At 38.4% G+C, this 22522-nt stretch overlaps 1 protein-coding gene across 1 annotated transcript in view; it reads left to right on the forward strand.

The window, feature by feature from the left end:
• DCP1A (decapping mRNA 1A) overlaps positions 1-22522 on the forward strand; it is a 36192-nt gene that overhangs the window by 322 nt on the left and 13348 nt on the right. Inside the window, exons 2-5 of the mRNA XM_084902957.1 lie at positions 1722-1762; positions 2820-2947; positions 20113-20179; positions 21614-21752. Of these exons, the coding sequence (XP_084759083.1) occupies positions 1722-1762; positions 2820-2947; positions 20113-20179; positions 21614-21752 (375 nt within the window). The remainder of the gene's footprint in view (positions 1-1721; positions 1763-2819; positions 2948-20112; positions 20180-21613; positions 21753-22522) is intronic.

Here is a 22522-nt window from a genome sequence, read left to right on the forward strand (position 1 = left end):
GACAGGCGCCTGAGGGGTGTCGGGAACTCGGGATTGGGAAAGAGGAGCCAAAGGAATAGGCCCAAGACATCCCGGGGGGAAAGCCGACCGAGGGGAAGCCTGGAGGAGGATCAGTGCCTTGAGGTCGGGTCCGGGGAGATGGGTGATCTGCCTTCTTTGCTGATGTGTAAGGGATATGAGACCGGTGAGGTCAGAAAGGTACCTGAAAGATGGAGGATTATCAGATAAATTACATAGACATAATCTACGAGTTAAACGCTCCTCCTCCTCCTCCTCCTCCCTGCAACAGACGTAAATAGGAGCCCCCTTCGCAGAGGTCATTTGGATTTAAAGATTGAAACCCAGTAAGTTTCAGTTCTTGGAAGAGAGGTGTGGATCAGCCCCGCTTTTATCGATCGACATTAGATTTCCAGAGATTTGGAAAAGATTTCAAGGCACTTCAAAGGGCTTCCCTGTTCATAAAATTCCCTTGAAGTCTTTGGATAAGAGTGGCTGTACATGTGTCTCCTTCCAGCTGTGCTGCTCGTGATGTCATCCCTGAATGCTCCCATCAGACTAAATACTTTTTGGGTTTTATTTGTTTGTTTTCCCACGGGGGGGGGGGGGGGGGGCGTCCGAAGAAGTTACATTCAGTCTGTTCACTGGCTTGGTCCCTGTTTGAAGCTTCCTTCATTGCTTTAATTACATAATTTCCCCTTTTCTAGTAATTGGTCCTTCTTAATTAATGCATTCAACCATAGGTATTATTTACACTTAGAACAATAATCTGTAAATGTTTGATGAATTGGATTTATAAATTACTGATGTTCACACTTCAGTAAGAAATATACTAGCAAAACAGTGATTATCATCATAGCACATTCTTTACAGTATTATACAGGTATAAGATATATGTAACCAGTAATTTTGTGTAAAGCATTTGGTATTTATAAAGTTAATTCAGATGAAAACAGATGTCAAAATTATCTTGCTTTAGATCTTTAATTCGCCTCCTTGAAGAGGAGGACGTATAGGAAGCCACAAAGAACAAAATTATAGATTTTTTTTTTAAAGTGGAACTGTTTTAGAAAACATGGGCTTAGTTTGTAATAGTTCTGAATAGTTTTTTTTTTTCTTGGCCTAATTATAAATTTGTGAAATATGGATTGCAGACACATGTTAAAGACTTGCAATTGCATTTGAAAGTCAAGAAGTACAAGTTCCCTGATGATATTTAAGCTAAGGCAATCAAAATGATAAATTTTTTTTTTTTTAAATGGCCCTAACTGGTTTGGCTAAGTGGATAGAGAGTCGGCCATTGGACTCCAGGGTCCCAGGTACGATTCCGGTCAAGGGCATGTACCTTGGTTGCAGGCACATTCCCGGTAGGGGGTGTGAAGGAGGCAGCTGATTGATGTTTCTCTGTCTTCAGTGTTTCTAACTCTCTCTCGCTTCCTCTCTGTAAAAAATTAATGAAATATATATTTTTTAAAGAAGAAAAAATGCTGCAGATTTTGGCATGTTGCCAAGTTGAACATTGCATATACATTAATATGCATCAATAGCATAGAAAGGATACAGAAGAAATTGCTAAAAGTAGTTGGTGAAGTGAGAGGGTTAACTTGACCTGTTCAAAAGTTACTAATTTTAAAATAAATAATCTTAAACATGAAGTATTTCTCCTTTGGAATATTTGGGATTGCATTATGAGGAAAAACTAATTGTTTAATTGTCTATTATAGGAGAAGACTGATATAGAAGGGACCTTATTTGTATATCGAAGGTAAGTTTTTTTTAAAAAGGTACATATTTTTAAATCCCATGGTGAACAGTGTCACATGAAGTGGTTCAGCCCTGTTATGCATTTGTCTTTGGAACCTTCCTGCTTGACCCTTCAAGTACTCATTCATCTCTAGCTGTGAGAGTCTCAAGTTATGTCTCGTCTTTGAGCCTTCCTGTGATTCAGAACAATCAGAACTAGAGCCTATTTAGGAGCCTGGCAAAGTCATCTTACGCAGAAAACATTTTTTAATAATGAACGAGTCTTAAAACCAATGCCTTCCTCCCCACCCACCCACACCCCTGTATTAAAAAAGATACATAGTTAAAATAAGTATAATACGTATCCTTAGCTCCATAAAATCAAATAGTTGAAGATGAGTCCTGCTGCTCTGTGGTTACTAAATGAGAGATTATCTTCTGTGACTCTGGTTCTCTCCCCTTCCCTACTCTCTCCCTAAAAGTTCTGGATTGTGTACAATGTCTTTTATAATATGTATTTTTTTAAATATTTTTTTATTGATTTTAATGAGAAAGGGAGGAGAGAGCTATAGAAACATCAATGATGAGAGAGAACCATTGATCCCATGTACTGAATCACCCTGGAATGGGAGCCAAAGATATTTCTTTCTGTAGGATTTGAGGCATTTTCTATCTAACTCGGGACTACTATGGAAAGACCTCTTTGGTACAAGAAAAGTCATTATTGTATTGTCAGTCAAGTGATCCAGGCAGAGAGAAGTATTTAGGGAGAGTGGCAAGATGCTCATTGTGGCTGCAGCAGGAAGAGGCAAAGGAAATTAAGTGGGTAAAGGGGCGGACACCTAAGACCTTGTGGCCTTAAAAGTAAGGACTTTGGCCTTTACTCGGAGGGACTGAGTCCTTGGGAGCTTCTGAGAGGAAGAGTGTTACGACCTGACATAAATTTTTTTGTTTACTATTGTAAATGCTAATATTGTGTAATGCGATATGTTCATTCTTAGAAACTGAAATAAAGTAAATAACATTTCTGCAAACTAACAGTGACTATAGATTATTATTTTTCTTCTATTAAATCTAAGGTCAGCTTCACCTTACCATGGTTTTACCATTGTGAATCGATTGAATATGCACAATCTTGTTGAACCAGTGAATAAAGATTTGGAATTTCAGCTCCATGAACCATTTCTTCTGTATAGAAATGCAAGCTGTAAGTATATCTCTTTGTTTTTTTTTGTGTGTGTGTGTGTGTTTTAATATTTTTATTGATTTCAGAGAGGAAGGGAGAGGGAAAGAGATCGATTGGCTGCTTCCTGCACACCCTCTACTGGGATCCAGCCCCGCAACCCGGGCATGTACTGTGACTTACTGGTTCATAGGTTGATGCTCAACCACTGAGCACACTGGTCAGGCGAGTATGTCCGTTTTATTGTAGTTCATATATTTACAATTCAAATTGGGTGACTTTAGTTTCTATTAGCACATTATTTTTGGAATTTTAAGTTATAAAAAGTTTGGTCTATACTCTTTTATAGTTATAAATCAGTTTCAGTAAGATCAAATCTTTTAAATTGGGCTTCTAAAATTAAAATACTTTTGTATGCAATAACTTATGTTATTTTAGTTAACTATACTATTTAATGTAATGGTATTACATTATATTCCCATTGTTTGAAGGTAAGTTTCACCCTTTGTTTTTCATGTGACACTGAATTATTGGCTGCTCATGCCCCTGAGCAATAGGACTTAGTTTGAGAGACATAGGATGTGGACAGACTGATATTTCTGTCCACAAAAAAAGTACTGTCTTTGCCCTGAGAGTGGTATTTTTCAATCTGTTTATTTAGTTGAGTGTCTGCTGGGTGCAAGTGGTATTATTCATTAATGTTGAGGTTACAATATCCTGTGTAGGGTAGGCAAGCAGTTAAGTCAACTGAGACTCAGAGTTGAGTGGTAGGTACTTAGTTTGGGGGGGGGCTTCATAGTATAGGGTCCTTTCAGGCATTTTATAGACACTTAACAATGGATATAGTCGGCAAAACTAGAATGGTCCGTTCAAGACGTAGTGTACTAAAAAGAATGCAGTGCATGGTTTCCGTATTTCAATATGGGTAATGAACGTATGAGTGAGGACAGAAGGTTATGCTGTAATTATCATCTAAGGAAATTGCTGGAGAGAAACGTTGCTTCTGACTTAAAAGTAAAAGTTACCTCACTTGACTTGGAGGTAACTAGAACTGGGGGGATGCCTTCTGTACAGAATATAAAAAGCTACTAGAAATTATGCATCTTTTCATTTCCTGAATGAGAAACGGCGGGGTATATTTTGAAGCTAAACGCCCCAAATTCTTCTTCCTAACTCACTTAGATTCCATCTAAGTAAAGTGGAATCCATCTCTTTTTAATTAACTATTTGTCCAGGTAATTGAATTACCTCTGAGATTTTAATTTCTGTGGACATACTAGACATGCCTTTTAATACCTAATAGTTCTGATGGATTTATTTAAACTAATGTTAACAGTAGAGTTATTTCAGATGGCTGTTTTCTTTGTGCTGAAAATTCTGTTAAAGGGGAAATTCTGCACAAGAACACATCCAATTTTTTTAAAAATGAGAAATTGATTTAATTCTGCTCTTTACTACCTGAAAACTTTATTTAGCTATTGCTTCTAAGAACAGATTGATCATTAAAATAATCAGTAGGAAATATTATCAGAGGCCCAAGGACTCAGTTACCATTCAGTTTAAGCCTCAAGTGAATGGCATTAGATTTCTTTCACAAGTAAAGTTTCCTTTAAAGTTAAAAGTGCAACTTAACACACATATAATGAAACCATGATTAACCAAAAGTAACTAATCAGAGCTTCAGTTATCTGGAAATATTTCTATACCCATGTGTGGAAGAAATGAAGGCAAGTTATAAGAAAGCAAGCAGGGCCCTAGCAGGTTTGGCTCAGTGACTAGAGTGTCAGCCTGCGGACTGAAGGGTCCCAGCTCGATTTTGATCAAGGGCACACGCCTGGCTTAATCCCACTGTGGGGCGAGCAGGAGGCAGCCAATCAATGATTCTCTCTCATCGTTGATGTTTCTATCTCTCTCTTCCTCTCCCTTCCTCTCTGAAATCAATTTTTTAAAAAAAATTTTTTTAAAAGAAAGCAAGCTAATGTTAGATTTTTATTTTGTGAAAGTCTAGCAAATAAGTGTAATCTGGGGTCAGTATAAAAATACTATATTCTATAACTTTAAACCCAGCATAGTATCAGTATCATAGGTTAATTTGCTGTAATGTTAAGATCTTAAATCATCAGTAGTGTTTATTAGAGTATTCTTGAGCAGAAAACTGCACTGATGCATTTTGTTTTAGAGATTTTCAACTAAAGAGATTGAAACAAAGGTTTTCCTAAACACAAAACTCACTTAACCAGATCATTTCACTTCCCATTTAATAGGAGTCGTCTCCTGAGTCATCTCCTAACGGCCTTACAGTTTCTGAAATTGCTAATTAGAATTTCAGGAACACGTCAGCTTGTTTTCAGACTAGAGGAAGGCTGAAAAGGTCAAGTACAACACTGTGGGTATATTAGAAAGTCTAGAAAAGGAGCTTGGGGAATATTTAAAGGAATAGCTGTAACGAGGAGAAGTGACAGGATAGCATAAAGCGATCTGGGAGTGCTAAGGCCTCTTCAGCCGTGTGTGTCTTGTCTGTCTCACCTTAAGAGTAGAAGGTAGTCTTGTCAAGTCAGCAAACTGTTGAGTTGTTCAGGGACTTGTTCTTTAAATAAAAAGTTAATTAGTGTTTGATTGTATGTATAGGTAATTACACCTGATTCCGTAGCTGCTCTTCTGTCATTTTCCTGTGGGAAATACCACCAAGACACCTGACCCATTTCACTTAGGTTACACCTTCAGATCCTGCTTCTTTCACTCAAGTCAGTTTTTAGAGTTATTGTAATAGAAAATTGAACTATAATTTTTTCTAATTCCAAATTGTTTTTTGTTTTCATTTATATGTAATGCTCACCACCACCATCACACACCCCAGAAAGAAGGTAAAAATCTCACAAAGAAAATGCTAACTCTATTTAAGGACTTGGTTTTGGTAATTGTCTTGAATCTGTCAAAAGCAGTATGTTTTTATATACTGTGCTAGGGCCTTTTGGTAACCACAGGACCCCAGTAGGGCTGCAGTGAGGTCTGGGGAGACTGCAGAATCTGTAGTTACTAAGCAAAAATGATATTCCAAGCACCTTATTTCTGATTACTGACTTACAGATGAGGAAACAAGTCCAAGAAAAGTTAAGAAACTCGCTCTAGTCACAAAGTTTATAAGTGATGGAGGCAGAATTCAAATCTAGGTCTGTCAAACAGACCTAGAACAAAGAAGTTACTAAATAGAACAAAGCCAAAGTTCGTTCTATCCCCCTGCAACAATGAAATTGCATCCTGGAGCAGTGGTCGCCAACCGTTGGTCCATGGACCACTGGTGGTCCGTGGGATGGGAAGGGTTGGCCACCACTGTCCTAGAGCATAGCTGTCCAGTAGATCTCTGATGTTCTATGTCAATTCTGTCCCTCACAGCCACATGTGACTGTTGGGCATTTGCAATGTGGCTAGTGCAGCAAAGGAAATTTTTTTCTTTAGTTTATTTTGAATCAATTTGCATTTAAATAGTCATGAGGTTAGTGACTGCCATATTGGACAGTGGAAATGTAAAGCAAGAATCCATGTTTAGCCACATCCTTTTGTTCCCATACCTGAAGTGAACAAGCACTTGGCAAAGCTTTGGATTAGATTTTTATGCTTCCCTTTAGTCATTTCTTTTTTTCTTTTTTTATATATTTTGTATTAATTTTACACAGAGAGGAAGGGAGAGGGATAGAGAGCCAGAAACATTGATGGGAGAGATACATCGACCAACTGCCTCCTGCACACCCCCCACCAGGGATGTGCCCGCAACCAAGGTACATGCCCTTGACCAGAATCGAACCTGGGACCCTCCAGTCCACAGACTAACGTTCTATCCACTGAGCCAAACCGGTTTCGGCATTCCATTTAGTCTCTTTATATATATATATATATATATATATATATATATATATATATATATATATATATATATATATATAAATGATTTCTAGATACAAAGACTGCAGAAGATATTCCTGAGGGTGGCTTTGCCATGGTAACACTCTTGGCATTGGATTTAGTTTGCAGACAAGAATTCTATTCTAGGCTTTGCTATTTTACCAATTGTAAACATGGATAAATCACTTAAACCACTGTTCTGTCCTGCTTATCTGAAAAGGGCATCATATATGTGAAGGTACTTTCCAAGCACTTACATATATAAAATATTGACTGTGTCTCCATCTTTGACTCAAGCCAAATGATCTCATTAGTGGAAGTGTCATAAAGACTTTGATATTAGGTTCTTTTATCACCCAGGCCCATAGTATGCTTCTTCCCATCCCTTCTGATCTGCACCCTGACAAGCTGGGACTCTGCTTGTCTTTACAGATATTCTTTTCAGGTGTTGTAGGGACCATTACTAGACAGCCTGAGCTATAACAAGTTGAAAATATAAATGTTTTAATGAATAAAAATATAAAATATATTTTTATATAATATAAATATGTTATCTACACTAATAAAAGAGAAACATGCAAATTGACTGTACCTCCACTATGCCTACAAGCTACGCCCACAAGCCAATCAAGAGCAAGTATGCAAATTAACCCAACCAAGATGGCTGCAGCCACGGAGAGAGCAGGAGGCTTGGGTTTCCCCGGTGATAGAGGAAGCCAAGCTTCCTGGTCAGCTCTGGCCTCCGCTCAAGGCTACAAAGTTTCAATTATAGAAGATAAATAAATCCCAGATACCAGGGCCTCTCCTTGGGTCACCAGGTGGCGTGGCTGGCCTGCAAACCACCACAGGCCCCTCACCCAGGTCACTCCACCCTGATCTGGGACACCCTTCAAGGCAAACTAGCCGACCCCCACCCGTGCACCAGGCCTCTAGCCGCCCTATCTAATAAGAGAGTAATATGCAAATTGACCATCACTCCAACACACAAATGTGGTCAAAAATGGCTGCCTCCATGTGGACACAAGATGGCCAGCAGGGTAGGGTAGTTGGGAGGTACCAGGCCTGCAGGGGAGGGCAGTTAAGGGTGACCAGGCCTGCAGGGGAAAGCAGTTGGGGGAACCTGGCCTGCAGGGGAGGGTAGTTAGAGGCAATCATGCTGGCAGGGGAGGGTGGTTGGGGCAGGCTGGCAGGCAGAAGCGGTTAGGGGCAATCAGGAAGGCAGGCAGGCAAGCAGTTGGGAGCCAGCAGTTATGGATTGTGAGAAGGTGCAGGCTGGGCTGAAGGACACACCCTGTGCATGAATTTTATGCACCGGGCCTCTAGTATAATATAAACAAAAATGGAAAATCTTAGGACAAATTTTTTAAAACTCTTAGAAGAAGCTTTTGAATTACAGTGGACATACAATATTAAATTAGTCTCAGGTATACAACATAGTGACTAGACAGTTATATAACTTATGAAATGATCACCTTAATAAGTCTAGTAGCCATCTGAATGGTATTCATTTTTGTCAGAATACTGGGACACAACAGCCTCCTGGCTAAAACTTTATATTGTAACTAAAGGCCCTGTGCACGGGTGTGGGGGTCCCTCAGCCCAGCGTGTGCCCTCTCACAGTCTGGACCTTTTGCTCCTTACTGCCCACCTGCTCACTGCTCCTTACTGCCCAGCTCGCTGATCCTTAGCACTGCCATAGAGGTGGGAGAGGCCACTGCCACTGCACTCGGGCCGGGCTTCTGGCTGAGTGGCGCTGCCCCTGTGGGAGTGGACTGACCGCCAGGGGGCAGCTCCTAGATTGAGCATTTGCTCCCTGGTGGTCGGCGCACATCATAGCAACGGGTTATTCTAGTCATTCTGTCGTAACAGTCACTTAGGCTTTTATTATATAGGTAGATGTTTTAATCTCCTTTAAAAAACATTGATGAGAGTTCTTATCTATGATTAGTTTGAAAAAAACAACATAGTTCCTTTGTTGTGTGAACATGTGCATTGCTACCAATCTGCTGATCTGTGTTCATTTGTAAACAGTTCATACTACCTGGATTATAAAATCATTCTTTGTCGATTCTGAACCTCTAGGAGTTCTGTGGCATAAGTATGTCAAGGAAAGTGTCCTTCAACTTCTGTCCAGCAATAGAATGACATAAAATCTTCCTATAAACATTTAGAAATACTGTATAAAATATTAAATGCAGAATTTAGCCAAAAAGGAAATAGCGGTCATTGCAGTGAGCTAGCATCAAATTGAAGACTGAAAGCTGAACTGGAAAACCTGTGGCCTGACACTGGCTGCCAGCTGTTCGGGGTGCTTGGAGATGGGGAGCTGTACTTCAAATAAGGACTCCATTATAATTATATGGGATCAGAAGACAAGACCTTGAGGCCTAACGAGGTGCAGAGTTGGAGTTGAGACCCATATACCAGCCTATAGCCAGGTCCTCTAATAAGCTACATACATAATAATAAAATAGAAAGAAATTGGCCCACCAATCTAGGGAGATGACAGGCAGATTTATCTCTCAGTCTGGACTGTGAGTCTCATGGACACATGTCTCTAAAAATAGTAACCATGAGACTCCTCTCATTCAGATTTAGAGTTTAAATTTTATCATTCATTTGGTGTAATTTCTTACCCAGGCCAAAAAATTAACATACAATTAATCCTCAACTGGTGATTCTAGGACACCTGACCAAAGCAAATGCAAAACCCTTCTGGAGGGACACATCCTTAACCCAAATTGCCAAGGTGTCTCATTGATAAGTTTCATGGTCCAAAGTTACTACTAAATATACAAGGAAATAATTCACAGTCAATGAGAGGTAGGATACAACAAACAACAGGATTGGCTAACCCTTCCCAAAAACTTCAGTTATTGAAATGGTCAGCCCTGGCCAGTGTGGGCATTGTCCCGTAGTTAGAGCATTGTCCCGTATATCAAAAGGCTTTGGGTTCAATCTCCAGTCAGGGTGCGTACAGGAGGCTACTGATCAATATTTCTCTCTCATTCTGATGTTTCTCTCTCTCTCTACTTTCCTCTCTCTCTAAAATCAATGAAATGATCAGATAGAGACTTTAATGTCAGGTGTAGATTATAAAGTAACATGACAGGTATATGTAAAAACCAAGTAGAACTTCTAGAAATAAAAATTTTAATTATTGAAATAAATTCTCTACCTGGACAAAACAATTGGAAAGAATATTGGGAAATTAGAGACATTGAAGGATAGTATCCAGAATGCATCCACAGTAGGAAAGAAATGAAAATTTTGATAGAGAAAATAGAATTAGAAAGTCTGACTGATGAGAGAGAAGAATTTCAGAATAATAAACTCTAGAGAAAGGTAGTATTTGAAGAGTGGGAATTTTCCAGAATCTAGAAATATATAAATTTCAGATGTAGGCAGTAGATTAAGTCCCCAAACATAATAAATAGAAATAAATACAAACCTGAGCACATGGTAAATCATCAAAGGCAAAGAGACAGCAGCAACCAAAGGCTGTCTGAAGTTGATTGTTTACCAAAGAGCAACACCCAGACAGCCTATTTAGTTGCAGCTACTGAATTTGGAAGACAAAGGAATAATCAGAGTATTGAGGGAGGAAAAATCAGTCAACAATTTAGTAATTCAAGAGAACAAAGTGGCCTTGGCTGGTTAGCTCAAGGTTGGTTAAAAACATCACCCCTATATACCAACCAAGCTTGAAGGTTCCGTCCCTGATTAGAGCACATGCAATTAATCAATTAACCAATTAATGCATAAATAAGTGGAACAGAAAATCAGTGTTTCTCTCATCAAAAAAAATTTTATTTAAAATAATAGAACAAAATAAAGACTTTTTTTTTTTCAATAAAACAGAACTTCTGTCTCCAACAGACCTGCAGAAGTCACTTGTAAAGCAATGCTGTCTAGTATGGTAGCATTTAGTCACATGTTGCTTTTGGGCATTTGAAATGTGCCTAGTGGAACTGAATTTGTGATTGTATGTAATTTAAATTGAATGGTACAGTTATAAAGGCTATAGTTTAAAAGTAAAAAGGCTGAGCACAGGAATCGGAAATGAAATTTAAGAAACAATAATGAGCAATGAGAAGGAAGGAAGTCAAAATAAACAGTAACTGTATAAAGCAATAAAAGCACTAGGTTGAATCGAGGTAATATAAAGGTGAAACAAAAATACTAAATAACAACAACAAAAAAGCTGTTGAAATCTAAAGCATAACAAAACTGAAGTAAGATAAATTAATCATAGACTTTTAAGTCAAGCTATATGTGTTCAAATGATTCAGGGTAACCACTGCATAATAAAAATAGGATGTCTTGACTTTTAAACCAGTGCAAACCCAGATTGGAAAAAAATAAATAGAAACTTGGGAAATGGCCCAAAATTAAATGGCTAAAATAAATGAATCAGTAATTAGAACAAATGTTAAGTGAACTAAACCTACCAGTTAAAAGACATTGGATAAAGATACAGAATTTGCCATTTTTACTACTTTTTAAAATCTTACAACTCGAAAACCTAGAAAAGTTGAAAGGTGAAGGATAGAATGAGGTATGTCAGGCAACTATTAACCAACCAAACACGGCTGGTGTAGACATGATAGATTCTAAAATAAAAACACCAGGGATAAAATTTACCACTTAATGATAACAGGAGTAATTTCCTAGAAGATAAAACAATTCCAAACGTACCTACTATATGTCAGAAATAAATATGGAATGTTAAAAATATATAATTATACTTGGCTATTTTAACAGGCCACCTTAGTAATTGACAGATAAAGTAGATAACTCAGTAAGGTTATGGTATATTTAAACAGTACAATTAAACTTAATCTAATGGACATGTACAGAATCCTGCTTCCAGGAATTCAAGAATGTGCATTTTATTCCAAGTACATATCAGAATTTTATAAAAATTATAAAATTCTGATATGTACTTGGCCACCCAGCCCAAGAAGTTAGAGAGGAAACAGAGAAATCTGAGTTAAGTTGAAGGAAAATATAGATGAGTAGAAATTAGTGGAAAATGTAGAAATTTCAATAGAAAGAATCCGCAAAATATTTTTTTAAAACTCTTCCTGGCCCTGACTGGGTAGCTCAGTTGGTTAGAGCATTGTCCCATATGCCAAGGTTGTGAGTTTGATCCTTGGTCGGAGCTCATATAAAGGCATAAATAAGTAGATAACAAATTAATGGTTCTCTCTCTTAAAATCAATAAATTAAATAAAATAAACTCTCCCCTATAACGTGATTGATCCAATAGAACAAAAAGAGTGAGGGAGGCATATAAGGCATATTAGGAATTTTACTATTGCAACTAAAGGTAGAAAACACCTATTTAAAAAAAACACAAAAAAACACTATGAAGATTTTTTTTTTTCTGAAAGTTTAAAATTAGATTACATGGACAGTTTCCTGGGAACTCCAGTGTAGTAAAACTTACTCATGAATAAATAAATCTGAATGGAGTCATGAACAAAAAATATAATTGGGTCAGTAGTTTCAAATCTCTCCCATCATAATGAAAAAATGCTGAAAGGAATGTTCTCTTCAGTAAATGGTATTGGGACAGTTAGTTCTCCATAGAGAGGCCAGCCTCTGAAAAAGCAGATATAAGATCTGTACATTTCTGACCTTATCATAGGACATGTATCTCCACAGACCACTTTTCTGCAGTGAAGAAATGATACTTCTATTTTCCACTATTCTTCAGCATTTGGTGAGCACCTGCTATAAGTAACATACCCCACTAATATGTTTCTCTGGGAAGTTGCTTTCCCCCAAAACCCCTGTCGGGTCCCTTGATTTCCATGTCTGTGGGCACCTTTCAGAATGAAAAGGTGACCTGGAATCTGTGTTTATGAAGCATGTACTTACAACTTAATTAGGAAGTGCCCCAAGAATATTTTTGTATAGTGGGTTCTGAGCAACTATTTTAAAATCCAAAATTTAGTGTTTGAATTATTAAAAAGGTAAAAGCAAGTAAAATAGGTATTTTTGTTACAACTAAACAGTTTACAATATAACTTGCTTAATTGAAAATATTAAGATAAAGGTTTTTGGTACTGTTAATTGCAAAATCAATTCTGTCATTTAATGATTTTCTTTGCAAAAACTATTTCAGTATTGTCTTTTACTTTGGTTTTAAACAAACAAGTTGATTATAACTGTTGTGTATTTTTTTTTTAATTTTTTAAGGAGAGAGAGTAACATCAATTTGTTGTTCTACTTATTTATGCATTTTTTGGTTGATTCTTGTATCAGAATTCTTGTATCAGTCCCCTGGCTCAGTATGAAACCCACAACCTTGGCGTATAAGGACAATGCTCTAACCAACGGGCCTTCCCAGCCAAGGAGGAAATCTATAACTAACTGTGATCAATTAATTCTAGACACCACTGCACTCAGACCAGCCTTAAAGAATTTTATTTGTCCTTTGGTTCTATTGTATTTTCTTTAAAAATTATTAGCAGAAGTCATAAAACTGGTTAAAAGTTTCAATGTCAAACTCTGCCTTTCTGATAAGGGTCAGGATTCTTAATGAAATACACTACTGTATTAATCCCAGTGCTATGCTTATTTCTAAAACAATCCAATTAATTAAGATCTGTGATTTGAGAATTTTCCATTGTAAATTTGAATGATGAGGCTAATAATAATGAAAATCTGGTCCACCAGAGAGACAAAGACAACTCTTCATGTTTCTCCCACCCAACACCTACGGCGTGATCGCCCACTGAATGCCACTTTCTGTATTTTAAAATGTTTTCTATAACCCAGAAGTACTTTTGGGAAAATGAACAAAGTATGTTGTTCCATAATCTGCTTAACAACAACAGAAAACCACCATAGCAAGAACAATTGAAAATAAAAATATTGCTGCTTTTTAATATTTTTAAGAACTTACCTCCAAATGGCTGTGAGAAGTGCCCCTTAGTTTCCGCTTCACTTACAACTTTTCCTTTATATCGGCCATCAGTCTCTTGATACAGAGCATTTTTAATTAAAATTAGATCACTGGCAAAAGCAGGGAGATTCATTTCCATGGTGTTGAAAATGCAGCTGCCAGATGGAAAGTTTTAATAGAAGAAATACTGTAGTGTGTGCCCTTTTTTTCTCTCTCTGCTTGTCCTTTCTCAGTTCAAGGGTAAGACTCAGAACGGTAGAGATGATAGGTGGCTTTTGGCATTTGGCATGAATCTTCACAGATTTAAAGCACAGTGCAGGAAATTTCCTTGCAAGAGAAGTTTATAATTTGTCAAGTCAAAAAGTGTGAGTTCTCCCTCCGAACTGAAAGAAATTTATAAACAATTTTAAAAGTTTCCCAGTTCGTTCTTTATGATCGGGGCTTGTTCCTGAGCCTGAGGAAAGGCCTGTCCTCCACCCTCAGCCGCAGCTCTGCTTGTGGTGGGTCTGACTCTGTAATCGGTGAAGGAGAAAGGAGCTGTGGCAACTGCATTAGTCTGGCCTTCTGGGCCAAGATAAGGAAAGAGCCTTGCTGTTGCCACATTTGTAGATTGAAGAGGTAAAAACACCATGAAAAGGTAGAGAGACTTCGACTCCCAGGCTGACCTGCTGACACTGTCAGGTCAGACATTTCAGAAATGTGTATTGCTTTATATCTGCTATAGACCGTCGCTTAGTGTGCCTAGAGAGCCTCCTCCAGGGGCCTTTTGTTAACTTTGTGAGTCCATCAACATTTTAGAATTTCCCAAGCAGGTTTTCTTTTCATTGTGCCTCATAATTACTGGCTTTTTTCCTCCCCTAAGGTAGTGTTGTCAAGTAAAAAGCAATTTTTTAAAAAAAATTGTGGTCTTTCCTTAATTGTAAAGATTTTAGAAGTTAACCATGCTGTACCATTTATCTCTAATATTAGAGGCCCAGTGCACGGGTAGGGTCCTTAGGTATGGTCAGCATTCAGAGCCAATTGGGGCCTTCCTTCCCCCAGCTGCCACCTGCCGGCCAAGGCCCTCCTTTGTTCTGCACTGCCCCCTGGTGGTCAGCGCACATCATAGCAAGTGGTCGAACTCCTGGCTGGTCAAACTCCAGAGGGGACAATTTGCATATTAGCCTTTTATTGTATAGGATTTTCTCTTTAAGAACTCACAAAGGGAAGCAACAATTACTTATTGCTGCCCTAACCAGTTAGGCTCAGTGGATAGAGCATTGGCCTGCAGACTGAAAGGTCCCAGGTTCGATTCCCATCAAGGGCATGTACCTTGGTTGCAGCTCTCCCTTTTCTTACACCACTGTCTGACCTAACTGTTTTCCGAAGCCCAGGAAATAGGAACTCAACTCCATGGAGACCAAGAGCCATACTTCCCACCATTTGTTGTCCCTTGTGATACATAAAAATTGGTATATTTGAGTGGGACATCGGAATGAATAGACCACCAGTGGTGGTTGGACGACTCCAATATTTGGGCACATCCATTATCAATTACAGCATCACTTAGCAGTGGTCAGCAAACTCACTAGTCAGCAGAGCTAAATATCAATAGTACAACAATTGAAATTCCTTTTGAGAGCCAAATTTATTAAACTTAAACTTCTTCTAACACCACTTCTTCAAAATAGACTCACCATGGTATTTTGTAGAAGAGCCACACTCAAGGGGCCAAAGAGCCGCATGTGGCTCACAAGCCGCAGTTTGCTGACCATGAACTTAGGGGACACTCTCCTGATTTAGGCAGTGGCAAGTACTATGTGGCAATAATGGTAGGAAATCCGAATAGAGAGAAAACCCTCATGTGATTCACTGTTTTATTTGGGTTTGCCTATCATTTAAGAATAAAAGTTTAGCCCTGGCCAGTTTGGTTCAGTGGATAGAGCGTAGACTTGCGGACTGAAGGGTCCCAGGTTTGATTCTGGCCAAGGGCACATGCCTGGGTGGCAGGCTCGATCCCCAGTAGAGAGTGTGTAGGAAGCAGCCAAGCAATGATTCTCTCTCATCATTGATGTTTCTCTCTCTCCCTCTACCTTCCTCTGAAATCAGTAAAGAAATACATATTTTTTTTAAAAAGAATAAAAGTTTATAAATATAAATAGGAGTGAGTAGTTATGATATTATTAGGTTTATTTTCTTATCCCTAAAAAAAGTTCATTGGTTCCTTCATATGTCTGGATCCTATTCTGAGTTTATATTAACAGGTACTGTAGAAGCAATATTGCTGGTAAATATTTTTTAACTTGATTTGATTTAGAGAGGGGTACCAACTTTCAAAATAATAAACCAAAGAGTTTGCAGAATAGCATTTTAAATTACCCGGCGCAAGTCATTAATCAGTGTTCAATAAATATTTATTTGCAATTTAAATATTTTATACTGGGCTCTATCTTCACCATGTTAGTATTCAGTGTTTTGTGTTTGTGTTTTTTTTTTTGTTTTTTTTTTATTGATATTTTACAGAGAGGAAGAGAGAGGGATAGAGAGTTAGAAACATCGATGAGAGAGAATCATCGATCAGCTGCCTCTTGCACACCCCTTAATTGGGATGTGCCCGCAACCAAGGTACATGCCCTTGACTGGAATCGAACCCGGGACCTTTCAGACTCCAGGCCAACACTCTATCCACTGAGCCAAACCGGTTTCGCCATTGTGCTTTGGTGTTTTTTAAAATGAGTGTTATTTTGGCCAAAAGGAGTAAGCTACTAAGGTCATTGAAGAATGCCTACCAGCCTTTCTTATAGTTAGACTAAAAGCACAGTGCACGAAATTCATGCACTTGACAGGCAGGGGGGTCCACAGCCTGGCCTGTGCCCTCTCACAGTGCAGGAGCCCTGTGATCGATCTCCCTGAAGAGGTAGGCCCTTCCTACCCATCCAGGGCTCCTCAATGGATTGCTCTCAAAGAGTTAGGCCAGAGCCGCTGGGACCTGCCTCCACGCTGCACATGCAGCTTCAAGTCCCTGCCACCCGGGTGCTCCTTCTGTGCACGCAGCTTCCTGGTGATGGATTGTTATGGTGTGAAGGTATCATGGCGTGAGGGTGTGGTGACCACATAGCCTTTAATTAGTATAGATATACGGCCCCTCCTTGCCTGCCTGCTTGCCACCTGCCACAGTCTCCTGTATGTGTGTGTTCTTACCTTACCTCAGAGCCTTTCTTTCCCAACCTTTTGATGTTGATGGGGAACCACCAGGGTTATTCTTTTTTTTTTTTTTTTAATATAGTTTATTGATTTTGTACAGAGAGGAAGGGAGAGAGATAGAGAGTTAGAAACATCGATGAGAGAGAGTCATCAATCAGCTGCCTCTTGCACACCCCCTACTAGGGATATGCCCGCAACCAAGGTAATGCCCTTGACTGGAATCGAACCCGGGACCCTTCAGTCCCCAAGCCGACGCTCTATCCATTGAGCCAAACCGGTCCCAGCAACCACCAGGATTATTCTTGTCTTAAATGGTCTGTCAAGGTAGCGGCATTTGATGTTTCACTCACCAGGGCAGGCTTGTGTTTATGTAATCTGTCCCAATCTTTCACTGTTTTTATAATCAGAAAGGTCGTATGTCTAGAGTAAATGGTCTGGCTGTGTTCACAGTCCTTTTTCTTGTTTTTGTTTCCTTGTAGGGGTTTTGGTCAGTATCATCTTTAGAAATTTTGTTACTCTGAATTCCTTTGCCAAAAAGCTTTATCAATCCCCTTTTCTGCTTGGCACCATACTGAGAAAATCTCCAGCCTCCTCAAATCCTTTTAGAAGTAGGTAAAAACTAAATAATAAATGAATCAAAACGACAACATGAGAGGGATTCTCAGCTCTGTTTTTGTGACATTTCACAGGATTGCTAGAAGTCTAAAGAGATTTTACAAAGGCTCCAAATTAATTTGGATTTTTTTTTTTTTACCTTGTGTATGCCATATAACACTCCAGATGAGCAGCAGAGTGAAGGATCACGTGAAATCACACTGGGCTTCTGGATCTTTAAACAGGCTCTCGAAAATTGAAACCTCTTGCCCCTCAGCTTTTAAAAAATTCTCAATATTAAATAATCCAGATACTTTTCATCTTTGTCAGTTTTATTTTTCACACTTTCCAAAGAAAAGGAAACATTTAATTTTGGATATTTTTTCTGTATCTTGCTATTTTTCATGGAAGAGCAAGCTAAAGGTCCTGTCACACTTCCTAACTCTTCAGTGATTTGCCTGTGCAGCATAACTTACCTGGGACAATAATTAGTTTTAATAATTAGTTTGCTCTTATCTTGAGAAAAGCCATTTATAATACAGCCTGCCATTATTATTTGCCATAGAAAAGTAGTACTATATTGCCAAATCCCTAAATCCTCTGATATAGTTAATCAAGGGATATTATTTCAGCTGGTTTCAGCCTGTGACTTGTTGACAGAATATATTGGGCCTTACAGTGTAACTTCTCTTGGAAGAATACTCGGCTTTGGTTTGGAGACAGTGTTAGCTATCTGGCGAACTTGTCTGTCTTGCCTCACTAGTGACAGTGACAGGCTTAGTGGCAGGTCTTTGGACCTTCTTGCTAGTTGCATGCACTGAGTTGATACGTTGGCAGACAGAACTGATTCTTGGATGCTTGTCTGAACCTCTACAGGTCTGCTTTTGGCAGAATCAAGTGTGACTGTTATCCCTTACCCATTAAGCTATCGTTACGGGTCCTTATCTTTATTTCTTCAGCAAACATGCCTTTGAAAGTGTTTGGCTCTTTCTGGCAGTTTACTTGATAATGTACAAGAGCGGAAGGCATGTGTCTTATTTCTAAATTATAGTGTATTTCTTCAAAGGAAAAGGGGAGGCCTAAGTGAAGATTTGTCTTAAGCTAACAGCTCTGATGGATTTATTTTGATTATTAATATGGAATTCTTTCCTAAAGTTTTGGTTTACAGTCTCCTATGAAAACATATTTAAATGCCTCCGCTTAACTAAAAAAACTCACACAAAAGAGAGTCCCTCTCTGAGCCTGATGTATTGCAGACCATAAACCTTTTCTCATCGCTATCAGTTGTATGGGGGTATGCATTAGCGGAAAACTAGAATCATTTGTAGTTTGGATGTTCTTTAGCCAAGATTGGAGGAGACATATTTAAAGAAAGGCAGGTGCCTGTGATTGCCATGTATGGAGTCTTTTCAAAGCCCAATCTGATTTACTCTATGTTGGAGCAGTCTTTAGCTGCTAAAAACATAGAAAATACTTAGTAATTATGTCCTCTATGACAAGGCTGTTTCTGTGCTCCTCTATTGGGCTGTCAAAGCTAAATTTAGTCTATGGATTTATATCATGTAAAATATTTCAAAATTACTTATTCATTGGATGTGATTCTGTTTGAAGCATCAGTAGTGTTTGAAAGTTCTGTGAACAGAAGAGGGACTACGAAAGTGGATTACAACAGCAGCCTCAGCTGCCTCGTGGTAGCATGCAGTCACCTACAGGACACATAGCCAGACCTGGGGCCGGACAATTTAGGACAGTTTGAGTGTAACTAGGGGGGTTTCCCTGCTAAAGAAGCCCCTTGTGAAAAGGGTAGGGAAAAATTCCCATTTGTACTCTTAATTCATTAAAATGATGCCATTCACTCTCTCTGTATATCGATAATGTTTTAATTCACTCTACAGTGAATCCAGTTAATTTTTTTTTTCATTTAAAAGGCAATTTTGAAAGTTGTGATTGGCCATGAAGTCTTGTAGAGAAATATAATTACCTTAATAGATGGTTTTAGATATTATTATCAGATCTCATTGTGCCTGAAATGCCATTAATTATAAAATGAATTATTTTATATATTATAAGTGACAACAATTAAACTAAGAATCAATATTGACAAGATACATTCCAAATAGAAAAAAGGGTCTTAATTATTGAAAACCAAGTTTACCAGCTAACTGAACGCTAAAGCCTTTGTCGTTGCAACTGAAAATACAGAATATATGTCACAGCAAAAACTATTTTTGCAGGGGTTTTTTCTTGATTAATTTTTTAGAAAGAGGAAGAGTGGGAAGAGAGAGAGAGAGGAACATCAATTTTTGTTCCATTTAGTTTTGCATTCATTGGCTACTTCTTGTATGTGCCCTGACCAGGAATCAAACCTGAAATCTTGGTGTATTGGGACAACACTCGAACCAACTGAGCTACCCTGCAGGTTTTGCACTTTTCATTTGAATAGTTTACCTATTCTAGTTTTATTAAACATTTAGAGGAACCTTTAACAAGTTGAGAATCTGATGAAAAATGTTGTGGAATTCCATGGTAATACTGTGTTACTTACATATATGTTGAAACCTCATTTCCTCCTTTTTTCTTTTCTTTGTTTTTCAAGTGTCAATATACAGTATCTGGTTTTATGACAAGAATGACTGTCACCGCATAGCGAAACTCATGTCTGAGTAAGTATATTACTACACAGATTTATTAATGGCATAAGAGAGATGAAAAATTACTTTTCTCCCTACTTCTCTTTGTTACTAAAGTGTACTAATCTCCCTCTAATTATGTACAATATTTCCTTCTAACTTTCTGTTTATTCTCAAAATACAAATTGTCTTGGTAGCATTATCCATTTTCAGATTTCTTTACCATTTAGTTGATTGATTTTTAAGATACTTCAAAAAAGAGAGAAATAATTTAGCAGAGTTTTTTCCCCCCATCGGGCAGGGCAAACTTCTAATTACTAAATATTTGCTCTTTTTACTGTCCTGCAGTGACCCTTTGAAGCCCCAGCGCACTTTACCTCATCCTTAGCTCTGAATGCTATATGTGTTTAATTTTTAACTTTCTATCCTTGAACCTCTCGTGTATGTAGGATCTCTGACTTTCTCATGTGTGCAGGGCTCCTATACATAATACATGTAATTAAATTTGCTGATTTTCTGTTGTTAATCGGTCTCATGTCTTTATTTTTGGAGCCAAAGAATCTTGAGGGTAGAGGAAAGTCTCTTCCTCCCACACACCTTCATACTTTCTGTGCTTTGGAGTTAAAAATTTGTTTTTGCAAAATTTGCCACTGCAGAATGTATTACTTCGGCATGATAACTGTTTTAAGGAACAGTAGACTTAGAAGCTTTGGCCTTCCTTCCCACAAATTGCCTAAAAGAATTTAAGATAGAAGGCCTGCTCTGGAAGGAACTGTCACCATAGATAACCGCAGTCTATGAACTGGTTGGGGCAGACAAATAGCAAGGCCTATTTGATCAAAGTCCTTCTTGGAACTCATTGTCTTTAGAGGGCCCAGCAAATATTTATTTATTAAACATTAACTCTTTCATTTCCCTGTGAATTGCCTTACTTCCCTTTGAAGTCCCAGACCTTTACCTCCTTCTATTTAGGCCAAAATGACATATCTACCCCATTTTGCCTACTATTTTTAGAATTCATCATGATTATGTGAATCCCCCCATGCATATGTATTAAAGCTGATTTCCTCCTGTTAATCTGAGTTGATCTAAGAACTATCTAAACCTGTGGAGAATATGTATATGAGTTTATTTGAACCAGACTGACAGTATATGCCAGGGAGCAAGATCTCAAATGCTCTGCATAGAATTTTAACGTACCTATTTCTAACAACTCTGGTATGGAATTCTGTATTTTTTCCTTCTCACAGTGAAATATATTGGTTGGCAATGCTGTACCATAAATAAAATGATGAATTGGTCAGTCATATATTCCAGGGTGAGGTAACCAAGGCTCTGTTTTGTTTTGTATTGTGAGGACATTGTGATGGGGACATTTTTCCTGTACTCTTGGAAAATGACCCAGAAGAGTTTTTGGGTCAGAATGTGTTTAATAGGTGTTTCTAAAACCTGATTCTCATCTTGTAGGGTGGTAGAAGAGGAGACACGGCGCTCCCAGCAAGCTGCGCGGGATAAGCAGAGTCCCAGCCAGGCCAATGGTTGCAATGACCACAGGCCCATTGACATCCTGGAGATGCTCAGCCGAGCCAAGGATGAGTATGAGAGGGTGAGGCTGCATGCCCCTGGGAGGACCAAAGGGGAGGAGACTTGCAGGCGGCTCATGGACTGGGGAAGTCACCTCCAGGGCCAGCAGAAATAATTCAAAAAGAAAACCTATCTTTTAGTTTTAAGCCTCAGAGATAATAAATTTGCTTACCTTATAGTCTTTGAATTGGCATGAAAATTGAGAATTTTCTCCCTATTCCTGTAAAATTACTATGGGAGAAAGTGACTGCGGAATGCAGAAGTTAGCTGCAACAGGTATTTCTGGAAAAGTTTCATGCCTCTTCTTCACCTCTGCAGCTTCTGCTAGGTCTTGGGAATGTATGTTTATTCAGTATGTTATTGGTAGCAAGTGCACTGCCTTCATTAAGTATCATTTGGAATTTTACCCAAATTGAGAAGCTTTTCTAGAATTTTTTTTCTTTGTGTTTTGTATTTTAGTTTAAAAGTTAACTGATAACATTTTCTTCCCAAAATTGAATGAAGTACAAGCTGTAGGCATTGGTTAGTTTATTCAGTACTTATTTATGAGCTGTCCATGTACCAAGCAGTAGACATTTCCCCCGTGGTCCTCAGACCTTGTAGCTTTTGAACTCGACATCAGCATTTAAAAGCCCCGCACTGTAAGGAGTGATACTGAAGGCTTCCACTTGGTTTCAGCAGAATTATAATTGTCACCTTATTCTACTAACATTGAGTTAAGCACTTTTTCTCATTTCTTGTTTAATCCTCACCAAAAGATCAGGGAACAAAATGTAAAAAGCACTGTCTAAA

Source organism: Pipistrellus hanaki, assembly GCF_964339955.1.
Source record: "Pipistrellus hanaki genome assembly, chromosome: 13".
Taxonomy (NCBI): Eukaryota; Metazoa; Chordata; class Mammalia; order Chiroptera; family Vespertilionidae; genus Pipistrellus; species Pipistrellus hanaki.